The 27,244-nt window shown below is 44.9% G+C and overlaps 1 protein-coding gene across 1 annotated transcript in view; it reads left to right on the top strand.

Moving 5' to 3' along the window:
• Positions 1 to 27,244, top strand: part of PAPPA (pappalysin 1) — a 183,823-nt gene that overhangs the window by 58,050 nt on the left and 98,529 nt on the right. Inside the window, exons 5-7 of the mRNA XM_009501274.2 lie at positions 3,663 to 3,855; positions 10,341 to 10,462; positions 15,975 to 16,482. Coding sequence (XP_009499569.2) covers positions 3,663 to 3,855; positions 10,341 to 10,462; positions 15,975 to 16,482 — 823 coding nt within the window. The remainder of the gene's footprint in view (positions 1 to 3,662; positions 3,856 to 10,340; positions 10,463 to 15,974; positions 16,483 to 27,244) is intronic.

Raw genomic sequence — 27,244 nt, 5'->3', positions numbered from 1 at the left:
AGAGATTGTTTACCCTCCCTCAAGGACATATTGAATGTCAGACAAGTATTGATACCACCAAGGCTGCGTAATGAACCTGTGATTTGTAGACATGTAATGAAACACTGCTCATGCCTTGATGCGTCCATTCAAATACCATGTTTGGTTACTGATTCGGTGTCACTGTCATTCAGCCGCCATCACTCATGTCTGAGTCTCATCATCAGAGTCTGAATGCTGGGGTAGTACCTGGATCAGGATTGCTCTTCTGCTCAAAGGCTACCACTGTGCTGTGCTAGTTTGTGCTGGGAGTGCAACTACGAAGGCTCCGTATCAGTGCGGTAAAACGACCCCCCCAAGAGGAATAAGCTGCTTAAGCAAAAGCCTAATTTTGTAGTTGTACAGGCTTCTGTAGGCACAGCTGTGTTGCTCAGGGGTGCTGGTTCATCGCACTCCTACCAACAGAGCATAACGTGAAGGGGGCGTGAGCTCCTGTGACTCTTGCCCATCGGACCAGGTTGGGGTGGGGTCCTTGCTGCCCCCCTGAAAGTTCAAGGGGAGTTGAAGGATCCTGTTATTTCCCAGAAAGAACGGGATACCTTGGCTCGTATTTCCTCTTATTTTGGGTCACAGGGGCTAGCCGTGATGAAGGTCTGTGACATTGAGCTGACAGCACCAACAACATTTTAAAGGTGACCAATACACTTGTAGCCACTGAAGGGCACCTTTATACTCCAGGCAAAAACACAGATTGCCCACTCAAAAGGTCATAGGAGTGCTTATTCTGTAATAAAACTGTAGAGACGCAAAGTGTTTAATGCCATTCGGGGCACAAATTGAAATGATTTATAACAGAAATGCTTTTATGCTGTTCAGGTCACTAGCTAAAAGTGATGCTTAGTTTTCTCTTTATTTTTCTATTTAGAGGGGGTTTTCAGGGACAAGCATACACTGAGTCAGCTCCTCGGCGTGTTGGGCACTTCTGTGCATGCGGTAGGGCAGAAAGTCTTGCTGCCTGATGCAGCCTCCTGTTAGCATCACACAAATAAGTCAGTGCCGCTTCAGATGACAGTATCCCTCCACCAGATCTGCTCGTGTGTGTGCGACAGGGGTGGAGCGTCCGTGTTTCAAACCGCTGAGGTCTCTTCTTCCAAAGAGAGCTTGCCTTGCCAATTCTCTCGAGAGCTGAGACAGAGAAGCAGACCACAGAGATACCTATCTGCTCTTGGAGCTAAACATGTGCTGGTGTTCGGAGCAGAAACCTTTCTTTTTTCTTCTTGTTGAAAAATTAAGTGAAGCAACTTGATAGGCATCTCTAGAGCTCATGCATGAATCTGTTTGCTTTTCTGTTGTTGGCAGTGGAATAAAAATATATCAGGATATCAAATTGCTATAGAAATACCTTTGAAACATCTAGGTTGAGGTCATGCAGCTCTAAACATTGCCTGCCTTTCTTTTCTGTTTTGCTGCTTGTACACAGCTTGATCGTATTGTGTTTGTCTGTGTCTAACATCCATCTGTCCAGTTACTCCCAACTCTGTAGCAAAGTACTGACTTAAAGGGTAACTTTTTTCCCCCTGAAATAACAAGTTACGATGTCCAGAAGATCAAGAAGTATGAGAAATTAGATTTGTAAATTATTTTTACAAGTCCAAATAGCTGTGGTGTTCCCAAATAAAAAGATAAGTTAGTCGTTAAGAGCACTTTCCATGAAACCAGCAGGAATTCTGCCTCTGAATTCTGTTGGAATAATCAGCCCGGCAAAGTCTCTTGAATTTCTCTGATTATTGCTTCATCAGAGGATCTTGAACCTTTCTTGAAATCAAGTGAAATACCTTTCTCGCTCACCTCTCCTCCCTTCCCCTCCCCCAGGACACAGCCTGTGCTGATGTTTAAACAGATTGAGAATGCAGGGCATCTTTCTCCTGTGCCATTGTCTCGCTGCTTTGTCCTATATATATTTTATTGTTCCTTTATGATGGCTATTAAGGGTCTTTGTCTCCTTCTGGGCTTCCGTGAAGAATATTTGTGGCTTTTACAACATGCTTAGGGATAGACCATTGATAATTATTGAGGAAATCCAGAGATGTCATATTAAAGCAGCTTTTTGCATACCCACAGGGGTTTGTAGATATTTTCAAGCCGGTGGTGTCTGTCTGTCTGCTGTGCATGTTTGATGAGGGGAGGCTTACTGCTTGGTGGAATTAGGAGAGACACAGGAGAACATGCGAACTGATGGGTCCTTACTGTGGTAGGACTGTATTTGGGGCTGTAACCTGAGCAGGATCCCAAACGAAGCAGTCTGCTTTTGCGTGCCTCTCAGGGAAGATGTGGTAAGGTTTTAATTTAGCCAGCAAATTCACACTTCTCTTTAGAATGAATTCATATTTTTTTTGTTCCTCTTGAGTTCCACAGGGCACGCACTTGCAGACATCAGAGCATCTAGTAACGCTATTACAATATTGAACTTACACACACGCAGGCGACTCTCTGAGCAGCCTTCGGTGACCTGCATCTTCCCAGAAAAGTGTATTACTTGATCTGTGCAAAACTGTCATTGTTGTTTGTATCGTGGCAGCATGCGGAGGTCCCTTCTGCGACTGAGCTTTACTGGGCTGGGAACTCGGCAGGCACATGTGAAGAAACACCCTGTGTTTTCGAGAGCTTTTCATCCGATGGGAAGAGTACCAGAAAAATGGTTAAAGTGCTAGCAATAAGTTCCTCAGCATAGCTTTTCTGGGTGACTGTGCACAACGTATTTATGCCTTTGGTGATCTGCACAATAGAGAAATAATAATTTTCGACTTCTCCTGGGCATTGTAGATGTAAAGTTGCGTGGTGTTCAGAGGGCACTAGATGCATTCTTGTTGGCAAGTCATGTTTGGGGAAAACAGATGAAATGAGAAATGGATATTTATGGGAAATTATCCAGCAAAATGATTTCTCCATTTTGAATGAAAAAGAAATTTGAAATTTCAGAAATGTTTATGAGAAGTTCAGAAAGGGCTTAGAATCATAACAGTAAAGTGGGAGACTTTTAATAGAAATAAAGTTATTTTGTACACCAAAAATTTACATTTTTAATCAGTGCTTGTAATGATTTTTTAAATGGATCTTTCAGAACATTTTTATTTGTTCATTAGAAAACATAAGAACCTTTAAAAAATACATATTTTTAAAATTCTGTGTTCTTTTAAGCAAGAAAATCTGTCAAAGTCTACTGCACATGGTTTGCATGAATCTCAGTCAATACTTTACCCTAACACTAGCCATCCTTTGCCCTTTTATCCTCTCTCAGAGATATTCTTTTAGACGTGAAATTCTTTTAAGCCTGGAGGTCCACTGGTAGCCCCAATTCTGACCAGAAGGTTCTGCACTGAGGCTTTCTTTTTCTCTACCTCCACGTGCCTCTTCTCATCTTGGGATGATCTCTGGGTGCTTCATATGTATCCCGGACAAGTGGAGGGGAATGTTTATTGATTGATTTTTTGGGTTTTTTGTGTCCTTTCACCTGCCTCCACAGGTGATGACTGCCCTCATTTGTTCACAGGCCATTAACTTTTCAGTGCTGCAAGAACCCATCCCAGCCCTTGCAAGAAGCTGCCATTCACCGGGTCGTAATTCTCTCTCTTGCTCCCACCTTATCTCCCACGTGGTTGATGTGGCTTCTGTTTTAATTTCAGACGATGACTGCACCAACTCCTTCACGCCCAACCAAGTGGCCAGGATGCACTGCTACTTGGACCTCGTCTATCAGAGCTGGCAGCCTGCGAAGAAACCGGCTCCTATTGCAATTGCCCCCCAGATTGTGGCTCGGACTTCCACCTCCGTCACCCTGGAGTGGTTTCCGCCCATTGACGGCCACTTCTTTGAAAGGTGATCACGCGCTGCTCTGTACTCTTGCATTGAACTGAATGGAAAGGGGAAAAATAGGAGGACGACCTGCGGCCCCACTCAAGGAGTGCAGCTTTAACACGTGCTACGCTCAGTCTGGGTTAAGGCTCTTTCCTAAATCGGTTCATATTGAGGAGGTTATTGATCTGTTTTCTGCTCTTCCTTTCTCAGCCTGTAGCACTCTGTTGAGGGCCATTGATTTGCCATGTAAAGGGCAAATCTTTTTCCATATGTTATGGGAGGAATTTTCAATCAACAATTCTGGCCCTGTCGTTCCTGCTGTTATTGCTCCTCCCAGATACCTGTGGGCTTCAGCTCTGCCTGCATGTTCCCCCTCCTCCTCTTGCACGTTTCTTTTGCAAGGACAAGGTGAACCTTGTTTCTACTTCTGTGACAACCCAGAGGAGTCTCACAGGGCAAAGAGGCGGCAGGGCTGGGAAGAGGGACAAATGCCGCCTCCTTGCCTGAGCTGCAGGTCTGAGATGGGAGCTGAGCAAGGCAGAGTCAAAGACCTAAAACCCTGCGTCTCATGCAAATGCCATCCTGCTGCATCCTGAGTAGAGCATGTAGGTCAGAGTATGCGTGTGTGTTCATGTCTGGTAGGCATGCAGCTACGTGGTACCAATAAAAATTAAATGAATGCAGGGCTCTGGACAAGAGTTGCACCACTTTGCAGTTCATCGCCAGAGCAACTCTTACCCCAGGATGACCTGAGCGACTGGGGAGTTCATCTAAATACTCTTACGCAGTGCTTGGATGGGCTGCAGGGGCTTTGGGAGTCCTAGCAGAGAACTTCCTAAATGATTTACCTTCTCGCATGACTGTCGACTCACCTTCCCTGTTTGCATTTCTTCTCCACTTTTTGCTTTGTTATTTTATAGAGAGCAAACTTGGCGTGTCCTTCAGGACTGTAGCAGTACATATCACAGGAGGCCAAATTTACAAGCATATTAGCACCCAAAGAGCTGTCTCAGCACTGCTGCTTTGTTCGGTGAGAGCACCTTGAGAGCCACTGCCTCCATCAGGGATGAAACTCCTGCCAGCGCTGCTAGGACACCGTGGCCATTTCAGTGGCCAGCCTGCACTTTATCTGAGTAGGCAGATAGCTGTTATTTTCTGCTCAGATGAGATTTTCTACCTTTATTGCAGATTAATGCAGGGAGGGCAATCAAATCATATTAGGAGTTGATAAAGAAAGATCTTGTGCTCAGAACAGTAGTTGTTTTAATTGCAGTTTTGCAACTGAATCCTTTTATTCCCTACATGTGAAAAGGACTTATGTGAAGTTCTGAAAATTAATTCAGAATTTTTTAGCCCATAATCATTTTTAGGTGAATTAAGTTTCTCCAATTTAATTTAGATTTCAGAAGATACTTATTGTGTGTTAAATAAATACCATCTGCCTCTTAAAACACATTGATGCAGAGTTAATTGTTATGTAACCAAATATGTCTTTATTACATATTTCTTATAATTCAATCAATATGTTCTTAATAACCCCTAGTTAGTTGCTTCTTAAATAACATACAGTGGATAGCCTGCTAAATCTAAAGTTTCATAACAGAGTTATCGTATGTTAAATAAAAAGTGATTTTCTAGAGAAAAGAATCCTTTGGGTTTTCAAATCTGTGTGCTCAGTATTACTAAAAAGATTTAAAGAGACAGCCTCAAATACTTTGAGTCCAGTTCCTTGTTAAAATGAGATTCCCAGTGCTAACAGATACAGAAATGTTGCTCTGGCCATTTAAAAGCGTCACTGAAATATATAAACGATCCTGTCTAAAGCATGCCCAAAATTCTGATCTATTAATCAAACCGAGGATGACAGTAGTATTATAGTGACTAATACTGGAAAAGCTCACGTGCTGAACTTGTAGCACCGACGTGTCCAGCGCTGCTCGGTTAGAGATACATGCCTGTATCAATTTGTAAAATTGGGTCACTGTGCAAGACAAGTAGGAGGTAAAATTGGCCAAGTATAATCTTATCTGTGTGTGGGAATACTGTAAATCTTTGCAGATATTTTTACACAAAGTGCACACCATGGCCCAAATTTTACTTGCCTCACTCGAATGAATAAACTCATTCACTTCAATGGGACTATTCATGTAAAAAACAGAAGACTGATACTCAACTGCTGAGTGCCTTGGGCCTGGTTTCTAATGCACAGAGGCCCCTTCCATGCTGTTTTGACAGTGTAAAAGGGCCTTAAAAGGATGAATGGCTCTGGCTACATTAGCAAGTATTGTGGCCCAATATAAGGAGATCTCTAGCGCAAAACAGTTGTTAATGAAGACCTGACGTCAACACTGTAGGGGTTTTGGGAGGGGGCGGTTTCAGCCTAGCTCTAGCCTGGCCCCTCGGCATTAGCAGTTGGAGCACATCAGGTGTCATCCTGGAGGACATCTCCACTCTGGTTTCAGGCAAAACTGGGTCCAGCTTCCATGCTCTAGGACTGCTCCGAGTGCTCTAAGTAGGGAAGATGAAGAGTTTCACTTCAAAAGTTCATTCCTGATCCAAATTACAATGCTACTGTAGGCGCGCTCAGTGTAACTCGAGTTCCTTTATGTCCCTTTTATTCTCTAGAGCTGTGCACAGGCAGTGACCTCTGCTTAATGAAAATCAGGAAGGGAAAATTTAGCCTAGTGTTTAAAAATGTAACACTGGGCTGGCTGTATCTGCGGGCGAGGCCTGCGGCTGAAGGGAGATGAAGCATGGAAGTAAAGGCCGTGTGCCTTTTCCCTGCTTAGATGCAGCTCTGTCACAGGTGCCACAGTATTAGGTGCTTTTCTCTTAGGGCCTCAGTTCTAGGAATTACATTAATTATGTGGATTTGGGGACAGGGAGTAATGCTAACTCATAGTTCTTGTAAATTTGGGGTTGGATTTCCTGTGTCCTCCTCACAGTTTGGCAAGAGTAGCTGCCTGAGCTGTGCACAGAAGTAAAATCTTCTTCCTGACAGACCCTCCTTGCCTGTTCAGTGTGTTCAGTTGACGCCTGCTATATTACTCTAAAGAGTCATTTATCTGCACTTAAATTCGCCAACTTGTGTTTGACCCTATACTCCAGCACCTAGCTGAGCTTCTAAGCATCTCTAATAATCAAATATATCAAGAACCAGCATTTCTTCTTGTAGCTACTCCACACGGGATTTGAATACTTACCATTCTCCATCTTCCCATTAAAAAAAAAAAGTGAAAAATGTCACATGCACATACAATAATATGTAATAATAAAATAATAATAGAGCCAACAAAACAAGGGAAAAGAAGTGAGAAGAAGAAAACTCTGTTCATTTCCTGACTGCATCTATTAGATGCGTTCATCTGCTGTCGCTAAGCATCCATTCATGCGCCTCCTGTTTGATATGCGTAGGCAGGATGTAAACAGTTATTGTAATAGGGCTCTGCAGCAAATTCTGCTTGGACAGAAAACTTTGAATGCATCTGCTCTTCCAAGTTTTCATTGAGGTGACTGCATTAATTTCCATGAATCTGATGCTATCTCATTCTTAGCAAGCAAATATTTTGGTCAGTATGGTGTCCCAGATCTAGATGGCTGGGCTTGATAATCACTTGCTTAAACCTTGCTGGAAAGTTTCAGTATGTTAGAGGGGAGAGCACCAATTCTGAATTTCAAGTAAGCAGATACAATTTAGTTTGAAAACAGTCACTCTTTACTGAAAGAAATGACAGATTTTTACTGGTTTTGAATTATCCACTGAACTGGTGCTGGCCGTGAAGATAATTGTCTGGTTTTCACTAGTAATCTTTAGATTTTGAATCCGCTTCACTGAAATATCACGCTGTAGGAATGAATTCCTCCTGCACTCTGAACTTCATAAGCTGGAATTTCCCCAGTACTTGGCTTATGAGAAAACAGAGGAGTCTAGATTTTCCATTACCCTGCACTTTGGGGAGTCATGTGCACCAGTGTTTAAGGTGTCAGATATGCTATCGTTCCTAATTAATAGTGTTTTGAACCAATTTACGCTCATTTTGTCTTGATGTCAGTGGCTGCATAAGGTGTGAGGATCTGGCTTAGATTTTCTTAAGCCTGTAAATGTGATTCCATAATTAGTTTTGACATTCATGGCTGTTTGTAGGATTTGTGTGCAAGAGTGTGCAGACTTGAACCCAGACGTCATCCCCTGTGTAACTCCTTTCAGCCAGTGGAGTTACATCAGGGTTGAGTTTGGCTCCCAAATTGGAAAAGTAAAAAGAGAAAGGTTGCTCATAGCCTTTCCCACATGATGCTCCTTGTGATTTCTCTTACCTCCAAGTCCTTGCTGGTAAAAGGAAATGTTTGTCCATAAGCCTACAGTTTTTTCCACCATGGCAGCCTGTGATGAAATTGTATAGCTGCTAATTTGAGTAAAGAGCAGTCCTAATTGTGGAAACTTGGCTTTCAAAGCCCTGTCCTTATCCAGGACCAAGCGCTAATGCAGGAGTCTCTGCAGAGAAACTGAAAGATTATTATTGCAGGGACTTCTATCCTGACTGTTGATGCATGTGTCTGAAAAACAACTGCGCAGTAATAATTCTACGTTTTGATTTCTCAGTACCTTTTATTCTGGATTCTTGAATTTTTTTGCATATATTATTTAGGCAAGCTGAGTTAGACACTTAAACCACTGCTACAAAGACAGCTGAGAGACGAAATAGGGAGGCAGCGTCATACCAATGGTGCAGGTGGGTAAAATGAGACAGAGACAGAAGTTATTCACAACATGCCCAAATTTGTTCATTACAGCATTACAGATCACGCAGGGAAGAGGAGGGCACCTTTGCCTCCCTCTCCTCTATTCTACCCCATCGCCACATTTTATTCTTCAGATGTTTTCAGCAGGTGCATCCCTTTCTGCACTGTCTGCAAGTTAGTCATTCACCATCTCTTTGTGTATGGCTGTGGGCCATACTGAAATGGATACCAGTTTTACCACTGATTTCATTCCAAGTCCCCCCATTGACAATCCCTGCTTCTGCCTAATTAGCCCAACAGAAAGTTGACTTTCAAATAGATGCCTGTCAACAAATAGGAGATGCTAAGCTGTGGAGCGGCTGAGCGTGTGTCATCCCCAGCACCAAAGGGAAATGAGATCGCACAGCCTGGAAGGGCTGGGAGAGTGAATGTGCAGTCCTGGTGTCCTCGCTGAGGATCCAGAATGACTTCTGCCTGAGGATCACAGTGCCCTTCGCAAGGCAGTGCTGAAATAAATCGTGTAGTGGGAGTTGGTTACAATCTGCAGAGCTGATTATAATAATTGATGGCTCAATCCATTCTTACTTGGGTAGCTTAGAGAGTACACTATGTGTTACGCACAAATTGTGTGCCTAAACCTTCTGTCCTTTCCTAGGTGCATTTAATCATTAAGATTATTACTTTTTTCCTTTCATTTTGAGTGGGCAGCTTTCCTTAAAGCAGAACAATGAATTCTGAATAATAAGCAACTTACTGGGCTGAAGAACCATACACAGTTCCAAATTTTGTGATCCAGGGAACGTAGGGCTGAACTGTGTGAGGTGCATTTTCAGCTGATGTAAATCAGCTTGATATTATGGAAGAGCCACTCCAGTCCACATCAGCTTAAGGCCTGATCTTGTGAATGTAATAGCAAATATATTTGTGAATCAGTGTTTTCCTGTTCAACCACTTCTGCTGATCGGACTTTATTGACAGTAGCTGGTATCAGATGTATTGTGTAGGCGAAGTAATGCTGGCACTGGGCAGTGAAGTGCGTTTCTTAATGCCATGTCATGCCATCTGATGGCGTGGGCCCATAAGATGTTCCAGTTCAGAAAAAGCCATCCGCTGGTGCCTGAGCTGCCAGATATCAAATCCAGTTTCCCCTGCAAAAAGGATTAAGAGCGTGTTCTTTCCTGTATGTTCAGAACCCACCCCTTTTCCAGGCCTGTAATGATCTGGGCTGTGATACACCTCCAAAAGCAGGTCCTTGCGTACTTAGCAAAGCTGTGCTTCGGAGAGCAGCTCTGTCTGATGTTCTCACAGCCTGGGACTTTGCCCTCTTCTGTAATCACCACTAAGCCCAAGGCCTTCACAGTCCTGAAGATACTACAAGTTCAAGCAATAAATCCATGGTGGGAACAGAAATAGATCTGAAATCTCCTGAGGCCGGTTTCTCTTCTCTAAGCACTAAGCAACACGTATTTTCTTTTGTCAGGGTTTGATCCAGTTGTAGTGCAGGGGAGAAAAAAAAAACATAGCTGAGCATGATTTCAGAGGTTGCTGTCATTTTGTGTTGGATGGCGGACTCACAGATGCCGTCTCTGCAGGCTGTTAGCCCAAACCTACAGAAGGTCAGCGTCAGAAAACACTCTTGTCCGTGCTGTGAGAAGAGGGTTAAGTGGAACTGAATTCTAAGTCTTACTGCTTTTATTATAGTTGAATAAGCAGCTCGTTCAGCTGTTACTAAGTTGGTGTGTTTTCCTGTTTTCCTGGCCTCCTAGAGAAGTGGGATCAGCATGTGATCTGTGCGCGGAAGGAAGAGTCCTGGTGCAATACGCCTTCAGCGCCTCTTCCCCGATGCCCTGCGATCCCTCGGGGCACTGGAGCCCACGGGAAGCAGAAGGTGAGTCACGGGGGACAAAGACATGGCAGGGGAGGAGTCGGGCCAGAGCAAAAGGGGAGCCACAAAGGCAGTGGGAAAATCTGGGGGAGAGTGACTGATCAGACCTGTATGTACCATGAACAAAACCAGAGGACAGATGAATACACTGTGCCCTGAGGTAATGCCACTGGCTGAAATACCTGTGTTTTGGTCCCCGTGTCCTCAGCCTGCCCATGAATTAAATGAATTCCGGGAGCTGAACCTGAATTTCAGAAAGCAGCGGAGTGCCAAGAAACGCTGACCATTCACATCTGCCAGATGAATTCCTCAGGGGAGCTGTTTACTCCTTCTACTCCAACTCCGAAAGTGAAGAATTGCGTGTTATTTATTTGGGCCTGATTTCTGCTGCCCTTGCATTGAATAGTAGCAGGCTGCACCAGCAGACACGCTGAAAGGAGTGGAGATTGCCCTTTGGGCAAGTACTCTGCAGCATGAATGCAGGTGACTACGTCAAGCCCGGTCTAGTTCAGGATGTTTTGCAAGTCATTCTTACTGCTTCTCTTTGAGCGTGTTGGAGGGAGAATTGTCTGCAGAGCTGGTCGTACGATGCCATTAGATCTCCATCGTTAACTCTCCTCCATGTGTACCTTCCATTACATAAGTAGGTGGATGTGGTAGAGCATATTTAAGATTATACTAGGCAGAGGTCAGCAATCACAAGGTACGGTTCGGAAAGAGCAGAGTATTATTTCAATCTGTCAATCACGAGCTGTTCCTCCAGGAACAGCACGCTCTGGGCCCAGACTTCACTGTAAACACACAGGTGGGCTCACTGAACTCAAAGGCCAATCCCTGGATTTTGCAAACTCATTATACAAATACCTCCTTACATTAAGGGCTTCTCTGTCCTGCGGCTAGAGTACGTGAGAGTTGTTCTACAAGGAAGATTTTTTTGTAAGCTAATATGGTGAGATGCACAGCTCTGGCACCCAGGAGCCCTCCCTAGCCCTAAGGCCAGCGTGTGCAGCGAGCTGCGCCCCCGCTGTGTGACGGGACAAGATGTGTGGGCAAGCGTCCTCTGCCCCGTGCTCCCGTGTCCCAGGGCGGGGGCCCCATGAGTTTGCGGTTCACTCCACCTCACCCCCCGAGTTAGGACAGCCAAGGGCCAAGGCTGCCAGGCAGAGCGCACCTGCCCCCCGGGAGGGTGTTGGTCAGGAGCTTCGACCTGGGAAGCAGCGCTCCGGCTATGAGTGTGACTGGATTATCAAGTAAACAGGATTAGTGAAGTTTGGATCGCTTGCAGTAGTAGTGCAGGGTGGAAGGTGGAATTTCCACTTAGCCAAGGATTACAGGACTTTGAAGCCTGGTTTCATTTGGAACAAAACCTGAAACTTTTGAAATTCTCCATGAAGGAAAATTAAAAACAAAAAGTGTTTGAGGCTGGCCAAAATGTTTTGTTTAGCTCATATAATTCCTCTTTCATGAACTTTGGTTAAATTATGACATTTGAAAATCTCCCCTTTTAGTATATAATCTAGAGCAAAAGCAACTTCTAATATCTAAATGAAAACTGTTTCAAAGTGCAAAAGTGAAACAATTTCTTCCAAAAATGTCAAAACGCAATGTTCCAATATTGTTAGAACTTTCTTCCCATTTTCTTCTCCAGAATAAAATTTTGGCCAAATAAACCCAATTTTACAAAGTGTTTTGATTTTGAAAGAACTGCATATTCCATTGAGATACGCCGTTCCGTCAAAATTTCTCCAACGAGCTCTGATTTGAAAACTTCTAGATCTCACATGTCTTGCCAGCGGCATCATTCCTAGAGAAACTAAGCTACTCTAAGATTTATTACTCAGCTGCATTTTGCATTTAATTTCCTCTTCTTACAGTGTGTGCCTGCATGTTCTTAACTATGAAGGGTGCAGTCTGATTCTTATCTGTCTCACTCAATTGCTCTGGTGCCATTGCTCTGGAAAGAAAATTTGGGAATCCTATCCTATTACTAAGTTGCCTCCACTTCAGGGTAGAAAACATACCGAGTGTATGGTATTTGTTGCTCTGTAATTTTCTGTCATCACTACCACACTCCCTGACATTCAGGATCTCTGCCTATTTGCACTTGGTCTGAGTTACAAATAGCACAGTTAGATCATTGTCTGGCTTCTTTAATTGTCTATCTGTGAGTACTCAAGCATGCAAGCTTTACATTCACTTTCTGCAAGCGTTCATGTGTGTAAATCTCCGCTGCTTGGATGTTCGTGGAAAGTGAATACAAAAGAGGCATAAGCATGGCCAAAATGAACTCATTTTCAAATTTGACACGACACTCATGGAAAATGTTTCGTAGTACTCATCCAGCTTCTTACCAGAAAAACCACATTTCTCACGTGTCTCTGAAGCAGCTCTGAACCTGGTTGGTCTGATTTCATTTCTCTGAGGTCTCATAGCATTGTTAACGCTGCACAGTTACCCCAGGTAGCTGACGCCAGCTGTGGTCCCACTGCAAAACTCTGCCGTGGGGACTGTGTCCTTCCCAGGGCCCTGCTTGTGCCCGAGTGTGGTGGGGTCCAACCCCCTGGGCTGAGATATTTTTTTATTCTTTCTCAGCCAGTTGTGCCCGTTGCAGGAGTGGCTCTTTGCTCCTCGGAAGGCACTGGCGATCGAGCAGTTCTGATTTACTCTTTGCCTTCACCGTAGAGCAAGAAAGCTCTAACCTACCTGGATTCTCACCAGCAACACCAGCTACATAAACAACCTTACAGCACCTTCACAACTCGGTCAAAGGGGTTTTTTATATACGAAAGGTGATTTTGGCTCAAACCCCATTAAGTACCTTTGCTTACTGTGCAACATAGGCGTATATCAGTCAATTCCTACTGCCTGGCTCACTATTGACTAGAAGAAGTATGAGAATATAATAAAAAATCTTGCTGCCTTAGGCTGCTCTAGTGCTCCACCTTTCCCGGTGGCCACTATTTCACTCGGGAGTGATTCATTCTGTATTTGCAAGTGGAATTGTCCCAGTTGGACATTAGAGTCCCGCTGGATGGTCCCTTTGTCTTGACCACATAAGAAATGTGTCAAAGGAGTTGTAGTTGTGACAGAGGCTGCATCCCGAGAGGCTGCTGATCCCAGCTGCCCTCCCCGTGCAAGTGTGTCAAGTCTCTGTCCGTGTGCCGGGGCAGCGGAGGGGCATTCCTCCCAGCCACTTCGCTTATGCCTCTCACACCAGGCGGTGGCTGCGGCTCATGTTTTGGGGAAGCGTCCGTCCCAGCCTACCATCCTTGCTCTCTGACCCGGAGATGGGATTTGACTCCTCACAAACCTTACGCTCACATCCTGTTTGTGTTAGGCAAGGTATGACGTTGCATGAGGTGCTGTTCTGTGACCAATCTCACTGATGATCTCATAAGACAAAGGATTTTCAGAATCTGAGGGCACATGGGCAGAATAACTACTACACCATTTCTTGCTATATACAATTATTTGTAATATTCGTAGTGTTTCCCCATCTCTAGAAATCTACAGTTATGTGGAAAAAGGTCTCCATCCTCTTCCACAGTTAAATGAATGTTTCTTACCCAGGTCTGAGAGTTTGATGATATTTAAGGAAGGGTCTTTTCAATTTCATTGAGCTTTTTAGTCTACGGACAACTACAATCGAGCTCCCATTTTGGGGAAATGATTTGCATTAAACTCCCTGGAGGCCGAGTCCAGTTCATGCAGCTCCAGGGATCACACCCTGATCTACCAAAACAAGTGGGTTTATTTACTATTTAAGTTTTACAGAGGCCTTGAACTGGCAGAGGTGAATTTGCAGGAACCCAGGTGGAGACCACTCCTGAGAACATACTCGGCTGTGAGCCATTAATCAACTCTCTTTTCCTATCTGTGAGATGGCAGCAATAATATTCACAGATCTTTTCAAGGCCCTGTGAGATACTAGGGTTAAAAACCACCTTCTAAGGGCTGCAGTCAGGAGCTTGCTGTGAGTCTGTGAGAAAGCCATCGGAGGACCCAGCCAAGCACATGCGGACGGCAGTGAGTGTTGTGAGATAACGTGAGTCGAATGGGGTATTCGCTACTCAGGATGATTATACGCAGTACTTGCAAGCTTGCCAGGGGGAAAAAACTTGAGCATGTTAAATGGAACTCTGGCTTTCTTCAAAATATATCACTGCTGCGGTCTCTCCGGATGCTGAGGTTAGTGGCATTCCCGCTACTCTGTGGCATGCAAGGAGGAGTGGAGGGCTACGGGGTACGTGTGGGTGAGGGAGAAGCATTGAAAGTTGTGCATCTGCAGGATGATTGTGTTGGATTGCGGGGAGGACTGTCTGAGATACCAGGAAATCTATTCTGCATCTGGGTTCATTTGGTATGAATGGGAGAATTCCCTGTGCTGTTTATCCTTGACAAAAGAGGCACATTTCTAATGCTTCATTGGATCGCAGACAATAAGAATAACCTTCACACATTGCCCTTTTCTCTTTAAATTAGTAGTGATGTCCTGTTTGTTCATGTTTGCCCAGTGTTTTATCTTGCTTTCTTCCTCAGTTGCAAACAGCTGTGCTCTCTGTTTTTTTTCTCTGCCTTCTCCACTTCTCTCATTACCTTTCTTTATCTTTACTTTTTCCTTTCTTCTTTTCTGTACCTTGCCTTCTCCCTGTCCTGCTTGCTCCTTTCTCATGTGATTATTTGGGAAGGAAGAGGGAATTTATAGCTCTCACTGGATTCTTTTACCAACTGTTCCACCCATCTGACCTCTCTGGATCTTGCAGTCCATGACTCCGTGCCAAATTGTAATGTTACCATAGTATTTGGGAACCCAGCAAGCATTGTGGCTTTCATTAGTTTTTAGTAATACCTCCCATGTAGTTGAACATAGCCAACGGTGAGAAATGTAAAAGTACAAGTGCCTGTTGTTTCATCACAAGGAGCACAAAGAGACAGCTCAGACCTGTGCTCCACATGCCTCCAAAAAAGGGGTCGTACACAACGTGCTAGATTAGCCTGTAAATGGCATAGGAGTTGCCCCTCAACAGCACAGTGCAACAGCTTCTTGGAATCAACAAAAGCTCTTTTCTTGTCTTTGTTAAAGAGAAAAAGGTCTTATTTTAGAGTGAGAGGCAAGGGAATAAATAGGAGCCCGGAGGTGCTCTGAAGGCAAAGTGACTCTGTTTATCGGGTAAAGTACCAAGTGGAAGTGGTAGAAAATGCCATCGTTTGGCACAGGGGAAGGCACTAGAAATAGGAGATACAGGACCAGGTGCACTGGCACAGTGTGTGTTGTGTCGTGTCCACTCCAGCCGGGCACTTAAACTGGGTTTGTGTCCCTCACCTGCCCAGGAGACCTTGGCGTTCTATTCCTCCTCTCCATGCTGGCTGTGCCTGTTCTGCTCAAGTAAATAATTAGTTTTCTGGACAGATATGCTCTCCTGCTACCAGTTTGTCTTTCAAGACTGATGCCAATGATAAGCCATGTTCTCTAACTTCTTTTGTGCCATGTCTGTGCTTCCTTCTTTCTTTCCAGGGCACCCCGATGTTGAGCAGCCTTGTAAATCCAGTGTCAGAACATGGAGTCCCAACTCGGCCGTCAACCAACACACGGTGCCCCCAGCCTGTCCTGAGCCTCAGGGCTGCTACCTGCAGCTGGAGTTCCGTTATCCCCTGACTCCAGAGTCCCTCACGGTCTGGGTGACGTTTGTTTCCCCGGACTGGGACTCCAGCGGAGCGGTGAATGACATCAAGTTGCTCACCGTCAGTGGGAAGAACATTTCTCTTGGGCCACAGAATGTCTTCTGCGACATCCCATTGACCATAAAGCTGGATGCAGGACGGGTGGGCGAGGAGGTGTACGGGATCCAGATCTACACCCTGGATGAGCACCTGGAAATCGATGCTGCCATGCTGAGCTCTGTTCCCCACAGCACGCTGTGCGCAGACTGCAAACCCATCCAGTACAAAGTGGTTCGGGACCCTCCTTTCCAGTCTGGATCTCCAGTTGTCATCTCAAACCTCAGCAGGAGATTTGTCGACACGTAAGTACTGCTTTCCTGAGAGCTGGAGAGACTTGTTCAGAATAAAACAATAACCTCTTGTTCTTATCCTGTTAATGTCCAGCATCACAACTGATTGGTAGGATTTTGAACTAGGTGGACATACCAAGTATCACCAAGAGATGACTTTCTCCTAGTTTCTCTCTGGAACCAGGAGCATCACACTCAGGTGAAACAGCCTGAGATTTCACAGATGGTTTTTGAGACATTTCCAGGTTAGTTGTGCGGAGATGTGAAGCTCAGGCTTTGATTAACCAGGAAGGGTATAGCGGACTACCAGAGCTATGATAAGTTAAATGTTTAAGATAACCTAAATAAGGACCTCTAGAGTAACATGGTCATAATTTCCTTAGAAATCTTTTGAACATAATATTTTGACAGAGAAAGGAGCAGAATGGCTTTCAGTGCTGGAGCACCAATTAACTGCTAGAGAAAGAATGCAAAAAAATATACTTGAATGTTCAGATATATAAATGTATTTCTTCTCATTTTCTGCTTTCACATGTCACCAAAGTTGTGTTAGAGTGGGATTGTTCTAACATGATAACGCGCTAGTTTGTTGTAGGGACTGAGTTTCATCCCAGATGCAGTTATGCTCATCTAGTCAAGGAACGTGTGATTGTTGAGGCAAGTCCAACTTCAAAATATTTAATGATTTCAAGGAGAGCCATGGTCTACCCGTAGACATTCTACAGCGGCAAGAAAAACATCTTTTGCATAACGTGATTCCCTGGAAATGATTCACTCATCTGTGGGAGCAACATGAAGCCCTTTTGAAAAATGAACACCAGATAAAAGGAAACCTGCTAAGAAAACTGCACTCTAATTTAGAAAAGATGATCTAATTAGTACAGCTAATATCAAGGAAGCATACATCATTATGGTCTTCTAAAGCATATTTAAATATAATAAAAATGATTAATTAACAATTCAGTAATCATGAGCTACCATCCCTTTCATGGCCCAATTATACAGCTCAGAAGATGCAAATTGTCCCTACGGATTTAAAAATTCAAGGTAACTAACAATACTGAATATAAAAACAAGACCCAGGACATCACTGAGGTTACTCATGTGCTGAAAGTTAAGCATGTGCTTAAGTGCTTTCTTGGGCTGTAGCCTCGTTCCAACAATTGCTGGCACTTCACAGGAGATGAATATTGGCATATTGGAAACATGGAAAATGGTGAATTTTCCCATGGTTTTGCTGTGAAAGCATCTTTGCCTGAAACCTGGCCCACTCTCATTGGAAAATGGGACTGGTTTGGTTTGAAATATTTGCATACCTTAGCACAAGTTCCCACAGGATCAGGTCCAGTTTTGGGTTCATAACAAAATGTGTCAAAAAAAAAAAAAAAAGCCCAAAACATAACTTGTATTCTGAGCTCTGTTCCCTTGTCTTTTATTATATTTTGTGGGTGAATTCTAGCTTGTAGCCAGCTGTAGCGAAAGGGATGCTCTAATAATTAAATCAGTAGCTGGGGATTGATGACAGTTTTCTTGTGCGTCATTGAATAAATCCCATGGGGTAACATTACTGTCCTGTCTGTGTGTCTCACCTAGTTACGTAGCCAGCTAAAAATCAGACATAAAATTTACGCTAGTCTTTCTGGGCTCTACCTGTGATCAGTAGACAGAAACAGATGCTCCTGGAGGCTGGCACAGCTAACCTAACCAAACGCTCTAGTCTAGCTGGCCTCAGGTTGTCTGCGTCTTTCCAAGGAGTACGGGGAAAATCCTGCCAGTGAGCTTTAATGAGATGCTTAGAAAACTACAATGAATTTTTTAGTCACTGGGTGAGGAGTCAAAGATGCAGATTCTTAAGCACTTGTAGTTGGTTTTGATTGAAGACTTCAGCATGTGTTTGAAATCTTGAAAAGTGGAGTGATTTTTTTTTAATCCTAATACACCTATGTGCGCAGCTCCGATCCGTATCCTCTGGTGATGGGGTCACGCAGGTTCGTAGGCTCATGCTGTACATCCAGGCTGCTGCTGGGCCGTGCCTTGAGACACAGAAAACTTGGTGAAACTCTGCCTGGGGTTGTGGTTATGTAGTAGAGGCAAAGGCAAGATGAATTTTCCATTGGCACCTTGTGCAAAGAGTAGCCACAGCCCTTACAAGCAGGAAGGAGGGAAGATGCTTCAGGGAAGCTGGGGACAGGTGTTGGGCTACGCTGCTACGTGTGTTTGTGTGTGTAGAGGCAAATGCAGTCTCTCTTGACCTGTTTGCATCTGCCTGTTTGTCTCATTCTGTACAGCTGGAATTCAGCGTATCTGTGCAACCAGACTTTGCAGACCCTTTATCTCTCTGTAAGCCCCAAGCCAGTTACCCCTCCTTTATGCTTTTGCATGTTTTCCGTATTAAATAAAATGACACCCCCACATGTTCTGTGGAAGGTTATTTTGAAGGCAGTCACATATCTTTGCTCTTGCCTCCTCTGACCTTGATCTTCGCTTTCTCTTTTTCTCCCAAAGAAAATATTTGCTTGCGCTGTTATCTGTGAGCGAGATCCTTTCCCCAGGTGTGGCGATGCTGAAAGAAAAATTAATTTCTCCTACCTTCTTCCCATCAAAGAGAGGGAACTTCTTTTTAAGCTGAGAGGAGAGACAGCCTTTAATGGATAGCCCTTGCCTAGTCAGCACTGGGTGCTCCACAGAGGAGAGTAAATAACTAGAACAGTGGAAACCTTTTATTAAGAAATGCAAAATAATGCCAGACCTTCTGTTGTCAAGCTGAATTTTAATCTCAGCTCTTGGCTCAAGCTGAGGCTAACAGTCATTTCTAAGGGACGGGCTCTTATCCTTGGACCTTACAGAAACTAGGCAGTACACTCAATTCCGCTGAGTATGATCAGCCAGAATTGGTGGTATCTGTGATACAAAATGAGAGTCAGAGCCTAGGAAGACAGCAGAAAGCTAAATAAATCAGTGGGGAAAAAAAGGAGGTCAGGCCAGGTGCAGCACAGAACTGCTGAGTCTTCACACCGCAGCGAGTGATAAGGAAGGAGCGTCATCTGCAAGTCTCAAAGTCTCAGCTCACAATTTAATCCAAAGTCTGGGTTGTGCTCCTACATAGAGCGTTTCGCTCTGGCTGTTCTCTAGAAATAACGTGCAAGAGAGTCACAATGGCAAACATGGTAATTGCTTTGCCCTCACGTTGCCCTTACTGTAGCGCTTTTGCGCTCACATCATTGCAGTTAGGGAGCAATCATTGCTTTTGCATTCATTTGTAGCAACCACTGATTTTTTTAAGAGCTTAGTGAGAAGAGAGCGCCCACAACGAGACGCTCTCCTGAGGATGTCACAGGTACAGTTAGGTGTCAGTCCCACCGGGACGCTCTGGGCTGCGCAGCCCGTGTTCCCCATTGCACTCTTGCGAGCGGGGAGCGGCCGGGTGTGCTGGACAGACCTATGTTCTCCCCTCTGGCAGGCCAAGCCGAGAGACACTGAGGTTAGTTTTGGAAAGTTGTCAGAATAACTGGAAAAGTTTCTAAGAATTGGAAATTTTCCCAACTTTTCTGCCACAGACTTTGTAGGGAACCTCAAAATGTGGTGGACGGTGATGGATTGGGTCGTCTCTGTGGTGTTAACCTGTAGGCTTCTTTCAAAACAAAGGCACTGACTGAAATAACCTTAGAAAGAATCCCAGCATGAAGCCCTGCTACGAGTTTTGGTTTTGCAGAGTTGAGCATCACTGAGAAGCAAGTGTGCTGTCCTCTGATATATTCATCTGAACCATTCCTACACTGACTAGAGCTTTAGTACTTAAGTGACACCTAGAGATACTGCATTCATACGTGAAAAAGAAAGAAAAGAGAGACTGAGAGAGAAACTTGCATTTTTTCATATAGGGAATATGTTTTTCTCCTCAGTTTTGGCTATTTTATGCCTACATTCTATGCCTAAACCTTTTTGTTGCTCAATAATAGTTGGGGGGGACTGGTTGTCATCTGTGTACATTGTTGTTTAAGGAAGTACAATAGTTTAAAATAGTTTGTTAGAATCGGGAGTTCTGTTCAGTGCTAAGCATGTAAACTCCATGTCATTTACTGTGTTTTAACTCCCCATCTAAGACGACGGAGTGCAGATCTCACTCGGGCTTCTTGGAGCGATTGTGGGATGACTGAGAAATTACCATCATCAAGATTGCAGGTAGCTGGAGGGCTGCTGTGGCATTCTTCTTGGGTCCTTAGCGGTTCACGTACTTTAGCATTGTACTTTATCCAAAACAATTGTGTCTTCCAAAATTTGCATTACTGATGCATTTGCCATTTGTTACTGGTGCCCAATCAGAAGGGCGTATGAGAAGTGACTTGTCAGAAGCCCCAGATGATGAGTAGTTGAAGGAGATGGAACACAGTTCTTAGTCTGAAGGTTCTTACCCATATGAAGAAGCTGGAAGGCTGGAGAATCAGCGGTGGCTATTCATAATAAGCAATAATTCATTACAGCCCATGACTGGTATGCCTTTAGCCCCTGAACTCAATAGGAAGACTGCATTTACATGACACAGGCCCAGCTGAACAGAGGACTGGAAAAATATGAATATCACAATGATGATATGTAAACCTAAGTTCCTGCTGAATGCAACACTAAAATTTCATGGCAACATCTGTCCTTATTATGGCATTCCTTCCTTCATCTTGAAGATCTATTTCTCTATTTTCTGAAGGTCTACCAGCCAGAGGAATGTATGATCTAAAGCAGCTGAAATGAATTGCCAGACCCATCTGTCATGAAGATAATTAACACCATATTTCCACCCAAACAAGATACAGATCACTGGATGGATATTCTCCCGACACCAAAAGCTGAATCCCATATTATCACCAACTTATGCTCGCCCCTCCTCCACACTTACCATGCCAAACCTCTCTTGATATGCCAGGAAATACTGGGGAGTATCTAAGATAGGACTGAAATGTTAAGAAAGCACTTTACATGCCCAAATTTATATGCAAGAGCTGCTAGGTTGTCCATGCAATATCGGCATACTACACGTCTGGATTCCCAGCAGGCTTTAGGACTGTATATGGTATTCCAGGTGTCCTTATGCACAAATACTTACCCAGCTACCCTGGAAGTGCCTTGCCTTGATGCGTGCAAGGACCTTGTATGCTTTTTTTGTGGATACATCCCACTGATGGCTTATAGGTGTCTTGCAGTTGAATAAATACAACCAACTGCTTCTTCCCCTCTCACTTGCAATGATGAGCTCCCAGCCTATTCTGAATTTCTTGGTCCTACATGCATAGTATGGTCTTATACCAACATATGCACCATTTTGAGACATCCTGTAAATTAGTCATTTCTATGTCACAACTCCATCCTTCTATGCATTGACTGAGCCTATTTATCAATTCTGTGTTGTCTGCGGATACTTGGGCTTTTGGCATTCAGAGCTTTATTTGCAGGAAACGGTTGTTACTTAACCTCAAAGTGATCGCTGAAAGACAAGTTTCCATTTTCATTCCAATTTCTCTTTTAATCCAACCTATTACAGCTACAGGAAATAAGTGCAAAATAGCGTCATCTCTAGTTGAGTCCCTGAGTATTTGGTGCCTGCTCTCACGCCTAGCAGTACCAGAGACCCGCCAGTATTAAAGGCGTTTGTTCTATAGTCTGCATCTAGGAGGTTTCTTTCCCATAATTACACAATTCTCCATATTATTTCTCTCTAGTAATATATGAGAGATCCCTACCTGTATCCATATGAAAGTTTACAGCTCTTCTCCAGTAAAAACACTTTTACCAAGCTTCAACAGGAACAGATTCATGCTTTCTTGCTCCTTCTTGAGAGCTTCCCTATCAGTTTGCAATGCTGCACGAACAAAGCTATTTTGAGCTTTACCAAAATTCATATACCCTTCTGTCCCACCAGGTTTCTCTTACCCCTATAATTCCCAGTTTCAGGTACAGTGCTAGCACTGCTAGTTCTTGCCTAGTTCCTCATCCAGAGTTCTTGCACTAAGGAGTACATGTTCCAGTTGTTCCTCTCTGACCCAAGTTTCCCAGCTGGATTAGCAGCCGTGCCGCCACCGCCCGAAAGCCTCTGCACGTCAGTGAAGAGCTTTGAGTGTATCAGAGCTGCCTGTGGTCAGTTTTGGCAAAGTTGTGAAGTTTACTATTCAGCTGGTGTAGGACAGCGTAACAGTCCCGGCGCTCAGCGGAGGTGTGGGTGATCCGCTCGCAGGCACCGTCCTTCTTCATGCCTCTCCGAGAGCCTCTCTAGCCTTGGCTGCGTTGTCAGCTCCTTCCGCGTGCAGCCGGTATTGATCGCCCCGTTCCTGCTTAATGAACCTGGAAACTTCTCATGATGAAAGAACAGAAATATATGGGATGATCGCCTGTCCCACACCTCCCTTCCAACAGCGGGAAACTGGCCTTAGGCTCATCTGAAAACTGGTCATAGGCTCAGAGGGGAAGTGCTGGTAGAAGCAGAGTCCTCCACCCAGCAGCATCTTCACTGCCAACGTCCCTGGGGAAATTGTTTCCTTTCCCGTCAGCGTGGCCTCGCCTCTGGCTTGGATGGCAGCGGGGAGCTGGGGCTGGGCAGGGAGGCAGCAGGGATGACTGGCTCTGCTCCCCGCGCCAGAGAGGAGCGCGTACCCTGCTCTACACCGAGGGCTCGGGAAGCCGGGAAGAGGAAAGCTGCTTCTCTTCCGTCTACTCTTCCTGTGTCTTTCCTTCATATATGCTGTGCTGCTAAATACCAACGTAGTGGTTGTTGTTATTTATAGCTGCTAGTAGTGTGCTGGGCGTTTTAGAGAAGAAAAACGCCAGGTGCCTTCTTTCAAAGAGCTCACAATCAAATGTTAGGGGCTAGCAGTGCCGGCGCTCTCAGGGATTATACATCTCCACTTGGCTGATGTGACTTGACAGCTGGAAGCCACATTCTGATGGCTTTCCTTCTTTCTTGCTTTCTTCATTAAAGGTGCCAGGTTATCTTTGCGAAAGAATAAAACCTGCTTCCTGACCCCACACACAGAACAGATAGAGCAATTTTTTCCCTTACCACCCTCTGCCAAATTGCCTTAACCCTGCCCTGGAGAAGAGAAAGAACAATTTGACAGTCTGTGCCCATTCAGTTGGCAGCTTTTCTGCTAAGCCTGTGCAAAGATGCCATTTGGTGCCAGCTGTAGTGATAGATTTGTGATTCTTCGCTGTTGAGGTTTATTATGTAACGCTGTAACTATAGCTGGCACTTGACAAAATCTGTAGCTCCTGTTCTGGCTCGGCCGCACATGATGCAAGAATAACGTAGTAAGGGCGGGTTTACATCTTTATGGGTTTGTGATCCTGACACAGGGCAGCCCACAGGAGTTTTTCAGCCTGGGTCTGCCTTTGAAGGGTGGGATTGCTCTGAATGACCCCCAGCTGCCTCTCTCAAAGAAATGGCTCGAGAGCATGGGAAGAGCCAGGGAAGAGGGACTGTCCCATTTGGGGAATGAGACTTCGCCTCGCGATCGGCTCTGCCAGCTCTGCTCCAGGCAGGGACTCCCCAAGGACTGCTGCTACGTCGGATTCCCATTTCCAATGTACCTCTTGGGCGATACACAGAGGCTGTAGAGAGATCAGAGCTGTAGACTACAGCTTAGCCAGATGCAAGTGTCCCTGAAAAAGTGAACGTTAACGGCTGTCCTGTTATTAACAAAATAGATACTATTAGAAATTGATATATTTAATCACTCCCAGCCAGGGTGGAATTTGAACTCGCGACCTAGAAGTAGTAGCAGAGTTTTCAGCTGCAGGAAAAGAAAAAATGAAGGTCAAACAGGACTTTTCCTGCTGGGCAAAATAATTTATTGCAGGTGAAACAGTCTCAGATATGTGGTAAATTAGACTGTGCATTAGCTCATGGATAATAATTTCTCTCTGATGTTTGCCTTCTTGTGTGCATCTTTATTTTGGGCTCTAAATAAGATAAGAAGCACCAGAAATCTCCCAGGAATAGCAAATGCATTTTCTTTGCTTGATTGAGGAAAGAAATATTGGACAGACATGTGTTATGCAACAATTTAAAAATAACTCTCTTGTAAAACTTGGAGTGAGCCTCAAATACCGCAGAAGAAGCAGAAATGTGTTACCTACCTTTTTATCAGCAGTGTCAGCCAGTACAGCTTTTTTCAGCTACTTTTACTGAACTATTGGCCTGATCATTTCCTGGGCATTTTATTTTAATATATTTTCCTAGGAAATAAATTCCAAGTCTCTGTTAAATTTGGAGCGACACTCGAACAGGCAAGGATTTGAAAACAATGCTGCAGTAAGGCTAAAATACCTGTGCTGTCCTTAATGCCTGGTTGGATACAGCGACAGACAAGACGGAAGCCTTTTAGGTGTGTCGCTGCATGGCACGGATGCACTGGGCACACTGCGGGCCCGAGGCACCCTTCGGGTGATTGCTTCACCCAAACTTGGTCTTAGTTTTTCTGGCCAGGATCTTCTGGAATGGATAGTGAGGTTGGGCATCTCTGTGCTGATGCCCCAACTCTAGCATTTTCCTGGAGCTTTTTGTGAGAGGAGGGGCAAGGTGGGAATAAAGCTCGTTCTTCTCTGCCAATTGTACCCCTGGAACTGGGCACCCCAAATTATCAGCCACTACTAAAAATACTGGCTCTGAGAGCTCAGTGCAGTAAAGGAGATCATTTATTCACAGTGGTACAGAGTTTTTTGAAATGTAAGACCAGTTGCAGATGTAATGACAATAGAGGAAATTAGCTCATGATGGGATTTTAGAAAGAGGCTAGTGGAAATATGTTCAGTAATGTTCAGTTATTAAACCATTACAGATCCCACTGGAGACCAGCTAGTAGGATTTCTCATAATCTGAAGTGGCTTAAGGCAAAACACAGAGCCCCTAAGGAGGGAAATGACAAAATGTTCCTTTGGAATAGTCACCTCGTCCCATCGCCCATCTCCGCGGGCTGGGCTGTGCTGCGCGGCGTGCGTGACGGCGCGTACGTCTCACACGTATGCATAGGGACAGAGAGGGCCCCCCGCCGCCCGAGCAGCAGCGCCGCAGGAGTGCCGCGGCCCCTGTGCCCTTACCCTCTAAAGCGGAGTTTTGTCGAGGAGGGATGGTAGAGGTGAAACCAGAGAAAGCTGCAAACATCTGTGTTCGCTTTGGGCCCAATCTAAGCCCTGCTGAAAATGCACATAATAACTTCCACTGGCTTCAGGAGCCTTTGGATCAGGCACTGCGAGCGTCTGCTCCCATGGCTCTGTTTACCATTTTGGTGGGATTACATGGAAACGGGAGAGTATTAAGTTCTGAAAATTGGGTCTTGGCTCAGGCCTGTTGAAAGGAAATCCTAGAGGTCGGGTCTGGATTCAGAGAAGCTGAAGAATGTTATTCTGCCAAGCTGACGACCCTAAATTGGGAAGAGCCTTCTGCCCACAGGGAGACCTGAACCTGACGAACTGGCACAGGGCTGAGGGTAGCAGCTGAAGTGCTCCCAGCCCCGGCGATGAATAACGGACATCCAAAAGTCATGGGGCGGTTGCTGTGGTCCCAGACCCTGTACAGGGTGTGCATCAGGCACTTCTCCTGTGGGGTGGTCTGAACCAGCGCCGGAGCCCGTGCGGAATCTGCCGCTGGCCATCCTACATGGAGAAACTGCGCACAACCGGGATGTCGTTAGCAGTGAGTAATCAGGCAGCGCTCATCGAGAGGCACGATGCAACAGGCAAAGGTTCGCCAGTGACGATGATGGCCTTTAAAGCAATTAACCTGTCCTAACCTGCCTGCCGGTCGGGTTACTGTTTTCTCTCTGCCACGCCGGTAGACCGGAGCACTATCCTCAGGTGGTGGATACTGGCACTGTTCCCTTGAAATCAGTAGAGAAGTGCTGGCTTCCACCAGTTGGAAATAGGGCTTTCTGCATTTCATGTCCCAGATCTTTCCTTCTTCGGTCAAAACATAACAGCCTTCCCTCCTGCGGCAGCCGCGTCTGAGCTTCATGTTGAGAAGCACTCCCGTCTCAGTTTAGGGGCTGATCGCAGCGGTGAAGAAGCAAACACAACAGATTGTCCCCCTCCTTCCCTGCTTCTAATAGCAACCAGGTGCTCTGACACTTAACCTGTGCGCTGCCGTGAAATCGCCTGTCTAGTGCAGACACCCACGTGAGGCCCTGGGCCTCTAGGATTTACTCTATCCCAGGATTTGTAACACAATCTCATTTAGATCCTCCGTTTATATCATCCACTTCAAAAATTCATAATTGTTGTTTAAACATGAAAGTAGAAAATTATGTTAACTTTTTTCTTTTGAGAAAAACGAAGAAATACCTTTAAGGCCTTGGCTGCAAACTTTGTTTTTTTATTAAATGTGCTACTGTGTTTTAAATTGGTAGCAGGGCAAATATTTGGATGATTATATCAAAGTCTGCTGGAGTTAATCAGTTGCATATATATCTATATGTTTGCTACTTTAAAAACTTATGGTTCTTGCACAAAGGACAGAAGAGAGCAGTCTGTGTAAAAAAATATTCAAAACCAACTGTGTTTAAGGTCCTCAGCGGGACCTGGGTTTCAGAGCAGAGGTGCTGCAGCCAGGCGTGTAGTCCTGCGCCAGGGCACCTCGAGCAGGCAGGGAGCTGGTCTGAGCAGCAAACGTGCACCCGTTTGCAAGTCAGAGGAGTGGACAAGCAGCTGAGTTGCAATGTTTAAACCTGGAGTATTTTGCTGAGGTCTCTAAAGTTACTTGAGATTTATACCAGCGTAAGCGAGAGCAGAGCTCCAC

This window comes from Phalacrocorax carbo, chromosome 18 (genome assembly GCF_963921805.1).
Source record: "Phalacrocorax carbo chromosome 18, bPhaCar2.1, whole genome shotgun sequence".
Lineage (NCBI taxonomy): Eukaryota > Metazoa > Chordata > Aves > Suliformes > Phalacrocoracidae > Phalacrocorax > Phalacrocorax carbo.
This window is presented reverse-complemented; position numbering and strand designations above follow the sequence as displayed.